Genomic DNA, 12,021 nt, shown 5'->3' on the forward strand with positions numbered 1-12,021 from the left:
CACTAGCCATGGTCACTATATTTTTGAAAAATGTGAATGAGTCATGAAGTGTTTACTATTTTATACTGGATTGGTAAAAATTATCAATAAAATCTTCACACTGGTATGACCTTATATACAGGGATAATTTTCACATTTAGACTGTCATGCTATTTTCTACAGCACTGTCTCAAGACCAGGACTTTGTCAGTGCAAAATCTGCTCTAAATAAAATTTAATACCTTGGAAAGTAAGAATGTTAATTACGAAACACAAAACTTTCATTTAGTATAAATCAAACTAGAAGGTCTTGCTCATAAAAAAACACATACACCATAACTAGAATGAGAAAAAAATAAAAAAATAATTTTCCCCATGAAGTTACAACTTTACCCACAGGCTCAGACAACACAGCGACATCATGACTCGAAATGGTTATAAAATAATTGCGGGTACGTGATTCTCTCTCTCATATACATTTGTTATTTATTACGTGCAGAAGGAAAAAAAATGCATGCCTCGTACATTGCAAAACAATGCATAATTTCTAAAATTATTTATACTGGAAGAAAATTATGATATTGTGATGAATGAAACTTTGTTTTGTTCAGTATAAATCAGGCTATTACTGCATGCTCATGAAATGCATTTATGTTTTAGTAATTAAAAGAAAAATAGTTAAATAATAATCAGATCAGATACCAGCCTGCCCTCCCTCCCCCTCTCTCTTTCACACGCAAAAATAAGTTCAACTAATAAATTAAAATAATAACTGTGTTAACTAAAATGCATGTTAAGGAAAGATAAAAAAAAATAAAAAAAAGGGCCTGAAGACTGAAATTTTGTCATGACTGAAGAGAAAGCTAAGTCTATGCAATATATGCTAATTGCAACAATGAGGATGAATTGTGATTAGATGAAATTCATGACAGAAAACTCTTAAAGGAACACCCCATGTGAAGGAGGAATCTTGAACCCAGAACCTCTGGAGTTGATATCGTGATGATCACATTTCTATACCTGTGGTATAATATTAACTTAGATTCTGAAAATTTAGCACTATGTATTTTTATTTACATAAATGACAATACAAAAACAGGGATTTTATTTTGTATATTGCATGGTTTGAAACATGTTAGTTTTTAAATATATACGTTTCTTTATCTAAGAGTTATAGCAAAATCTGTACTATATTTGTTATTTTATTCCACTACTGCATTGGCTACATATTGGTCCACCTCTTTGCAAAACAGTTATTATTAGTAATCTCTGTTAATATGACATATTATAGAGAATACTGGGACACAACATACAATGGTGGTATTTATCTAAAGAATACTGTATTAATTATCATATTATTTGGTATATTTGCAACTCAACACACTACTATCCTGCAAGAAACATCAATGAATGTTCTGCAATGACAATGGCCTAAGTGAGTCAGTACCGTCTCTTAGCTATTTGTATCTTCTGTTAACTGTGTAAAAACGGTAATTATGCACTACACATCTAAGAAATGGCCAACTGATGTTAAGTGCCTTGACCAGGGGTTACTTAAATCTATGGTGACCAGCTACGGAATATTAACATTTCCAAAAGCTGAACCAAAATCTCTTCATCTGGGAAGAAAATGGCTACTTCTTTACTTGCAGTGTTGTTACACCATGGCATATTCATATCCTTACCTTAGTTTCTAGACGCTTTGTTATAGATGTATCATGAATGGTGTTTTGAAATAAAAATGAACAATCAGCACAACTTGCTACAAGATTCTTAGAGTTACGAGCATAAAGTGAATCAGGGATAGTTTATAAATACTGGGAAGTCTGCAAATACTGGAAAGTTTGTTTCATTAGTTTTGTAAATAGAGGGGGAATATACACTACATAATTACTAAAAACCTAAAAGAAAAGTATGTAATATCTTTATATAATGAGAGTAACTGTTCATAAAATTAGGGGTTTTGCAAGGAAAAAGTTAATAGAAAGACACTTTATCTTAATAAAATGGAAGTAGTTTTAAGGAAAAGAGTGTTATGATAATATTTTTCTGGTGATGATTGTTGTTTTAATAAAGACAAGCTAACTTGAAATGATAATCACATGTCAGAAAATGCAAGTAGTTACAAAAAATGGGGTCCTTAATGCAAATAAAATCTGATGAATTGCTGATTAATACTGGAAAATGGCTCCTTTGCATAAAAACACTAATACCTAAGTAAAAGCACTTCATTAGTAAGCGAAAACTGATCTACTTAAAGTATGCTACTTTACCATTACTTACAATTATAGCCTAGGGGGTCTGTGTCTAGAAAAAGAAAAGTTTAAAATGAACCTTCCAAATACTTACCACCTTTAGCAAGGATACCAAATGCCTTTTATTTACTAACATCGCCAACTATAAAACCAAGGGCTGAAGAGAAGTGTCCAGAAAGTTAATAATAATAGTAATAATAAAAGAACACATACAGTACTTTCTCTCCTTTGATTTTACCTTCAGAAGATTGGCCATCTAGCTTACTTTGAAACAGAAGAAAAATTATTCATAACTTCCAACAAATGACTTAAGCATGAATAAACATCAACAGCACTTACTACTTACTTTTAATGAGCTAATAAAATATTCCATGGATAATATTTCATGCTCACAAACAAAATTTCTGTTGCTTGCATAACCATAATTATTATATAAATTAGTTACAATTCCAATAGTAATTGGATTTAAAGCAATATCTGAAAAAGTCTTATTTCTTATGAAGGGGTTTTAATGTAATAAGCACATTAACGAAAAAAGAAGTACTATGATGAAAACTGAAGAGACCTTAAAAATTAATTTATTATATGTATTGTTTTTCTCCTGTAGCAGAGCAATCATTATCCAGTGAGCAAAAAATTGTGGGATTAATCTGAAGATATGATTAGATGTTGCTTTCTTGCAGTATTAGTTTAACTGCAGTTATACACAAAAGAAAAGGGTCAAGCAAGTGGCAAGAAATATCCACAGCCTTCATTAAATGTAACACCTGAGCATTTGCATGGAGATTCTGAGGAAAAAATTCAGGATGGACTAGTGCAAAGATCAAACATATTAATCAAATAAATCCATTAGTACCTTTGACAAAATATTCCTACATATTAGATTTGGCAGCTGATAAAACGTGGAGAAATTAGTTTAGATATTTTCTCACTTTCTCCATTTTTATAAATAGATGCTAGTACTGCTAAATTAATGATGCCCATGAAGATGAAACACACTGGAGGCAATGCAGGATCATCCTGTGCAATGGCAGGTTTAATATATTTTATGTATTGAGTGTGCTTCTTGAACCACTTCCTGTATATGCCAAAACATAAGGAAATCTATAGGATGTCTATAAAGCTTGTTTACAAAGTCACAATTGATATACAAACACATACTGTGGTTTACATGATAAAGCTTTATTTTGTTTGTTTGTTTGTATGTATTTTTTCAGTAAACTTCAACTTGTGCATCATTGGTGGCTGTATGACATCTAATTGCTATTCCAACTCTTCCCATACCTGATGTAGCATGCTGCCATCAGTAGGAGCAATGGCATTGCTATTCAGGTCTGTAAATCATTCCCAGATGTTTAGTATACTTGGTAATAGATGTACTCCCACAAAAAGTCCAGGGGAGTAATGCAAGGGGAGCTAGAAGGTCAGGCAATTGGCACACCTGTCAATCCAAAGTCAAGTACAGACAGTTGGAATGCCAATTAGAAGCTATATGTACCACAAAACACTGGTAATACACGCTCATTCACACGACAGAAAGTACCAATTAAATTACAGCATGGGTTTGTATTCAAATTAAAAGTCGTTAAAAAATTATGAGGTTGTACACAATCTTTGTAGAAACCCTATATTATTGATTTATTGAATTGTTGTTTTAAGTTCACTTTATGCACAGAAAGGCTAATCGGAACTGGACCTACAGTTTAAAATGGGATCCGAATCATTATGTGCCCACACTGCGTATCAAATCCGGGACCCCTTTATTATTGTAGAGGCATGATGAAAGAAGGTGCAAGAATGTTTATGTATCTAAAGTTGTCGGAATTAACACTATCGCATAGTAATTAAGACAAATGTGAAAAACAAGGAAAAGACTAAATACACAGTAAAGTTGGAATTGGATATTAATGTCCATCTCCACATGTAAATGTAAAAATAAAAAAAATTCAGTTGCCATTCCAATACCTGTAAATAAAATATGTTTACTACAGGAGGAATGTGAGCATTGTGAAATATCAAACAAGAAAAACTGAACATGTGAAGGTATGACCATTTCATTAAATTTGCGAGCTTCTATTTTTTAAATTCTGTACTAGATCCAAAATAATTGTTTTCATTGTGTTGACCATCCTTAGTGTAAACCAAGACGAAAAAGTTATAAAACAGAGAAAACCGGCTAGAAATGACCGAAGAATGTGTGAACAAAGAACAGATTAGTTGTGATATTTTTGTGAAGATTTTTCTCGACCATACTTGCACCTGTAAATTGTTGAAAATATTACTTGAAATCCAATAACAGAAGTGACAGTCAAATAAGCAATAATAGTCTTTTTAAACAAAAACAGAAATTTCATTTGAAAACATGAACTATCCTGTGTCATCCCCAGCAAGTTACCAACCTGTGGACGAAGGTGGGGGAGGCGGGGGCATAAGCTGCTTGTCTCTGTCCTGTTGCTGCGGCTGCTGTTGATTCTGCTGATGCTGTTGCTGTTGCAGAGAAGGGGGAGCAAGTGCATTCCCCAACATCAACTCCTGTACTCTAGAGAAAAAACACAAACTAACTGTAAGGATACACAAAGCTATATACACTGTAGAACACGTGTCTTCCGCTTGTACTTACACTTCAACCGATAAACTTAAAAAGAAGTTATCATTATAAAAATAGGGTTTCAGCAATATGTTAACATGACTCATTTAAAAGTGCAACACCGAAGTACATAAAGTACGTACAACACGTTACTGTTGAAGAACGGTCACTCCCCCACGTCATTATATGAAGCACAAACCTGTTATCTCACACAGCTGTTTTGTCTTCTCCAATCTTTCACTTCGTGCATGTACATAAATACCTAAAATCAATGACACTTTAGTCAAGTCTTTCGAAACATAATAGAAAGAAGCAACAACCTGAAGATACTAAAAGACAAAAATTAAAAATCTGTATCTATTATTACACTAACACCACTCCAACAGTTGTATTTCTAAAACAAATATGCTTGTTGTCACAAAATTATGAAGAAAGTATCGATTCGTTCTAGAACAGGGAAGATTTCTGGAAAAACTTATCATACCATACTTCCTTTTGTGCTTTCTGAAAGCAGCAAGATGTTAAAACAATCTTCTGTATTTGTCATGATGCAAGTTTAAACCTAGTAACCAACACTGTAGTTGGTTAAATTTATCATTATTATTCTGTTAAATTTGCACCATTAGGTTAACTACAGCAGGAAGACTGGAGGAATAAACTTTCAGACGAAAGCAATCTTGAATATTTGCATTCACATTTCCCTTCAAACACCTGCCACCAAACAAGGATGTCTACTTCATCACCATGCAGATTGGTACTCTTTTCCTTAAAACTCCAACACAATTTCTTTCATTTATTACACTTTCACCACAAATTTCAACAATCAGCCTATAAATTTCTGCCACACTATTTTTTTCCATTTTTTTTTTTTACCAACAGTACTTTCACAGGTAGCAGGATTTTCAGTTTTCACGTTCACTGTAATTGTAAATGACCCAAGCTAAATGAGCAACTTTAGAAGAACAGTACTGCACATGCACACACACACATTCCACACTCGATACCAAGCAAATCACTAGAGAGAAAGCATTAGCATTGCCTGTTTGACTGCTATACACATTAGGTTCTTACTTTCTGATGTGTTTTTGGATTGACTGAGGGGAACCAGTATAAACAACCTCATCAGGATGGATGGTGTGCTAACCAAACATGCAGGTAGATGTGCCTCTGTTCTCCAACATATTAGAAAATATCAGATGTCAATATCACTTAAATCACTTTTGGTCAAAATATTGTCCTTTCTCCACTAGAGCTCTCTTGGTAAGTACTGGGCCAATCAGAAATGAGATTCAAAAAAGGTCATCTGATAAGACAGTGAAGAGAAAATGAAAACCTGAGTAGCAGTACTTCTGTATGCACCATTGACACCATTCAGTTTCATCAACAAATTTTAGGTCTTATTGAAGAAACTTATTTTGCATAGTTTTCATTTTTTCATTGTGGTGGTTAGTGTGATGTACTTTATCGCCGTCCTGTGAAGGCTATGCTTACATTTGCTTGCCTACAACATGGGGTTGATTCGGTCTGTAGTAGCAATGCAGCATGGTTTCTCTTTGTAGGGTCAATGTCCAGAAGCAAGAAAAATACAAGTTATACCAAACATGGTTACATCTATCACTTTTGGAGCCAGAACTAGGTTTAAACATACATCAAGACAAGTTTAATATGCTAAATTATTGCAATTCAAATGCAGGAGGCCCTGCAGAATTATTTCCACATATCAGAACTGGCAGGACATGTTACACTTCTCAAATATATACTAGCATTACTATATCTTCAATGAATTCAACATTACAAATTAAATATGTAATCTATACCTAACAATATACAAAGAAAGCACTTCCATCTATCATGATGAAACGAGATTATCTCTACAAAAAGATTCTCTCGGGCTATCGACCAGGTGAGTTGTGGAAATGATTCCAAACTTTCGAGAGCTAACGTCTTCAGAGACTTCTACCCTGAAGATGAGAGTGACGTTAGCTCTCGAAAGCTTGGAATCATTTCCACAACTCACCTGGTTGATAGCCCGAGAGAATCTTTTCGTTATTTGTTGCCAGGAAAGCTTCAAGTCTTACTTGAAGATTATATCTACTGAGACTGAACATATAAATCATATATGAGCAGAGCTGGCATAGTGACCTGTGCCACAGAATATAAATAGAATTCATACGATAATTACTCAGCTAGGCAAATCACGTTGCACAAAAATCACTGGTTTTGATGTATGGCTAACTTTTAAATTAAATGATGATTATGTTATCACAGCAAATAAAATTATATAAAAAAAATGTAATGTATTGAATTTTACATTTTCATCATTCTATGGTGCAAACAACATGGTATTGTTGGCATAAGTCCAAACAACTTTGGACTTATGCTAAAAATACCATTATCATAAATAAGTTTACTTTTTCAGTACTAAAGCACCCATAATACGAGTGCTGCTGGAAAAGTTTCTGCAATCAATATGAAATTGTGGGAATGGCTTTATTGTTTTTCGAAGTATTTACCCTTAAGATTGATACACTTTTGCATACGATCAAATCAATTTTGAAAGCATTTTTTCCACTCTGAAGCTGATACTTCAGAAACCGCTGTTCAGAATGCATCAACAGATGCTTTAGGCGACACAAATCGGCTCACCATGCATCTTATTTTTCATTTGTGGGAACAAAAAGAAGTGATTAGGTGATAAATCAGGTGAGTACGGACAATGAGTCATTAATTCGACATATTTACTGGACAAAAAAATCAACAGTTTGGAATACTGAGTGGGAACTGGCATTGTCATGGTGAAGAATAATGCAACGATTTTGGTTTGTTTTACGCAATTCATTGATGACCTCTGGCAAACAAATTGTTGTATACCACTCAGCATTTACAGTCCTTTGATCTTCTATTGTTGCCACATGTCCACTATAACCGAAGAAACAAGCAATCATTTGCTTGGCAGCACTCCTCGAACAAACAACTTTTGTTGGTTTCGGCTCACTTTGAAACACCCAAACAGTGGATTGCTGTTTAGTTTTGGGTTTGTATGAATAGATCCAAGTTTCATCCCCTGTAACAATCTAGTACACCAAATTTGATTTGCCTTAGGGTAAAAACACGGTGAGGCACAGGGACCCTTGCTCATTGCACGGAGTCCGGTCAAGCCATAAAAATGTCAGGATATAATGAATGAACCGGCTGTCGGACAGGCACCTTGATCGCCATCTCACAAGCTTGCAAACGACAATTCTGTCAAAAAAAGTGGGGAAAAAGGAGGGTGTCTTCCAAAAAAGGGAGAAGTGACCTTGAGTGGACCAATCATGGAGCCTTCCACTTGAAATAAGGGACCCAAGATCAAACCGTGTTTGTTCTTGGGAACCTCTCGCGATGAGCGGGGCTCCACTATGTTTTTCCCCTTTTAGCTCCGTGGTTTTGAATTACCGGAAACTTGTCCCCGTGAGTTTCTAACGATGTGCGATGACGACTGTGCTTCACAGTGCTTTTACCCTAAGTTGAATTTTTTGAGCATTTCTTTACACCAATTTACACGAGCCTGTTTTTGAACTTTGGTCAAGTTGTGTGGGATCAAACGGCTTGAAAGTTTCCACACGTTCAGATGACCATGCAAAATCATATGTATTGCTTTCATGTCAATGTTCAAGGATGCGTGAATATCACGGTATATCACATGCCGATCTCTCTCAATCATTTCACACACAGCATCAACATTACTGGCAACAACAGACGTGGATGGACGACCTTCACGAAATTCATCACTGCGAAATGTGCGACCATGCTGCAATTCGGAAAACTAATTGTACACAGTCCTATTGGATGGTGCTTCATTCCCAAAAGTCAAATGAAGTCGCTCGATGCATTGTTTCGGTGAAACATTTGAAATCATAAAAAATCATTGCCCGAAAGTGTTCACGAGAAATTTCCATTTCTCACATGAAACTACTTCTTCAAACTGCTGTGCAAAATTAACGAATAGGCTTAAACAAACAATCAAAGATAATTTAAACATGAAAAAGGTCTATTCTTCCGATTTTTATAATAGCGGAACACTAGCGCCACTGTTAGTGGTAGTTTGCAGAAACTTTTCCAGCAACCCTCATATTGAGGCAATTATATTTGCATAATACATATCTTGTTTACACAAAAATAAAAACAGAGTCAATACTAATATTGACTGATGTTTTGTCATAAGGAAGTATTGGCTGAATTTAATCACAACTACCAGCTGACATTCTCCAATATACTGGAACTTATGCAAAATTTTCTTTAATTTTGTGCCAGCATGGCATGGTAGAAATATACAGGGTGCATCACGGGAAACGGACGGTTTTCAAATGGGGATCTCGAAGCAGAGAGAGGGTGTTGAGATGAAAGTAGGGTGGCATTGAACTCGATCGGACATGCCATTTTCGGCACGGTACGGATCGGCTATGCTGCGCTCGGCATGGGGTGACAGTACACGCAATGTCAGCTACGAGGGCCACTATTTATATCTTGGCAACACTGATTGAAATTAGGTGCGATTTGACGTTTGCACGGAATCGTCTGGCATTATTGACCATAACGTCCTTCAAATGTTTTGTCAATAGCTTCATTTGTGTTGTTTATGTTGCCTTGGAGATTGCGCGACAACAATAAAATGGAATTAACTCGTGAACATTTTCGTGCGATGATTTTTTTACGATTTTCGACGTGGATTATGAAGACAAGAGTGCATCGATCAACTTACTTCCACATTTGGCGATGAAGCCCCATCCTTTGCCACTGTGAAACGCTGGTATAACGAATTTAATTGTGGCTGCCATTCGCTCACCGATGAGATTTGCGAAGGTCGTCCAAAATCAGTCGTTGTTCAAGAAAACATTGATGCTGTGCAAAACCTAATACTGCAAGATCGTCATGTGACATACTGTGAGATTGAGGCAACCATAGGCATTAGTTCCACCAGCATATATAAAATATTACATGATCATTTAGCTGTGAGAAAGGTATGTTCTCATTGGATCCCACACAATTTGACAAAAACTCAAAAAGACGCTCGCGTCAATTGGTGCAAACAAATGCTCAATAAATACAATCGTGGTGCTTCAAAAGACGTATATAAGATTGTAACAGGTGACGAATCATGGATATATGCATATGAGCCGGAACGTAAACAGCAGTCGACTGTATGGGTGTTTCAAGATGAACCCAATCCAACAAAAGTTGTTCGCGCTCGAAGCACATCGAAACAAATGGTCGCCTGTTTTTTTGGGAAAACTGGTCATGTGGCAACTGTGCCTTTAGAGGAACGTAGAACGGTCAACTCTGAATGGTACACAACAATTTGTTTGCCAGAGGTCTTCGGTCAAATACGGAAAACAAACAAACGCCGTAGGATCATTCTTCATCAAGACAATGCCAGATGTCACACATCTCGTCTAACAACCGACTTTATGAACAGTCAAAAAATCGAATTGATGGGTCATCTGCCGTACAGTCCTGATTTGACACCCAATGACTTCTTCTTGTTCCCGAATGTGAAGAATAAATTGCGTGGACAATGATTTTCGTCGGCGGAAGATGCCGTTGATGCGTTCAAAAACCATATTATGGAGGTGTCTCAAGAAGATTGGAAAAACGTATTTGACAAATGGTTCGAACGAATGCAAAAGTGTATTGACCATAAAGGAGAATACTTCGAAAAACAATAAAGCACTTTTCAATGCCAAATTCCTGTTTTTTCAGTGTTAGGCTCAAAATATAAATAGTGACCCTCGTACACTCATCACAAGGATGGCATCTTCATGTTTGCGAAAATGGCGAGCATGTTCCTGGTGAAGGCTGAACATTGTGAATAATTTCCTTCGGGTAACTTCTGCACGATCACAAATTTGTGACCCTTCTTCTACACCACAGAATGCTCTATCCTTTGCATGTTGACAAAAAGGGTTTAAACATAAAAGTAGTGTGTCAGAATACAATAGAGAAAAACAAAATGTAAGAAGGGACATAGTGCAAACGAAACAGTGTGAAAGAAGACTGGAAGTTGACAGCAGTGTGTGCATAGGCATGTATGGAGGTCTGCAAGAAGGTTCCCTTTTTCCTTTGGTGACAATGGTGACGAAGTATTGTGCAAGATGGTTGGCCATTGTACCAAAGGACGAAGAAACTGAAGAGTGATAAAACAAATGAACTGATTCACCTTTTTCTTTTTTTGCCCTTCAAAAAGACAGAAGTGCTAAGTCTGTGGAAGAGGAATGGGGTAGAAAAGATAAACAGTATTATTTTAGTGAATATTGTGCAAAAGAGGAGCCAGACTCGAATTAAGGTGAGGGTGGAAGGATTCCTCCTCAATTAACCAGCAGTGGACAAGCTGAGTACCCAGAGTCACCACCAAGAGCACAAATCCTTGTTGTGCAGACAAGTCCAGTCTGCAGCCACACATACTTAAAAGGATGCAGATAAATCAAAGATGCAAGATGAGAGTGCAATAGGTTTTTGGAGCAACATAACTGACCAACAGCATCCCTGCTTTCAAGTCCCTCAACACCCAGCAAAAATGACAGTTCAGTTGACATGTGCAGAAAAGTGCATAAACTGAGACAAAATTAAATCCAGATATTTTCAAAGGGTTTTTGTTAGGATTACAAATGGGTGGGAGAAAATGCTATTATCAATTTTTTTAAATTTAACTGTGTAATGTTATGGAATACATTTTAGTATATAAATTGTCAAAGATTTCTTTTACTTGGTTTGTTTGGTAGCAAGGATATTAGAAAACTAACATTCTCTTTCCCACCCAGGGTGAAGAGCCAAATTTGTAACTTCATTCGTCACAGCCTTCTGGATAGATGCAATGTCCTTATGCTGCCTTCCTTTCATATCAGGATGACATATCAGGAGAATATGGAAAAGCTGTCATTTGGTTTTCAGCCAGAAATTTCTGGACCATGAGAGTAGTGGTCTTGTACTGTCATGCAATAAGTTCAGATGCCCAGAAATCAGGTTGGAGGTTGCAAACATTTCAGACCATTGACATAAAAGGTTTGGTTTAGTGTTTTGTCCCTAAGGAACATATCTGTGGTGGATAAAACCTCTGGCATAGAAGTATAAAATCAACATTGTTTTAGTTTTTAATGATTGCTGCTTGAATTTAAAAAAAAAAAAACAGGGACAAAAAAGAGCCAGGACTTCTCTATTTGTTAA

General features: G+C 36.0%; 1 protein-coding gene across 3 annotated transcripts in view; it reads right to left on the reverse strand.

Moving 5' to 3' along the window:
* LOC145984967 (uncharacterized) overlaps positions 1 to 12,021 on the reverse strand; it is a 94,562-nt gene that overhangs the window by 9,672 nt on the left and 72,869 nt on the right. For 2 of the 3 annotated variants that reach the window (XM_083118414.1, XM_083118413.1), the window contains exon 13: positions 4,634 to 4,773. The exons of the other annotated variant lie outside the window; for it this stretch is intronic. In XM_083118414.1, coding sequence (XP_082974540.1) covers positions 4,634 to 4,773 — 140 coding nt within the window. The remainder of the gene's footprint in view (positions 1 to 4,633; positions 4,774 to 12,021) is intronic. 3 annotated transcript variants of the gene reach the window in all.

Source organism: Lepisma saccharinum, chromosome 3, assembly GCF_977018435.1.
Source record: "Lepisma saccharinum chromosome 3, izLepSacc3.1, whole genome shotgun sequence".
NCBI classification, from domain to species: Eukaryota; Metazoa; Arthropoda; class Insecta; order Zygentoma; family Lepismatidae; genus Lepisma; species Lepisma saccharinum.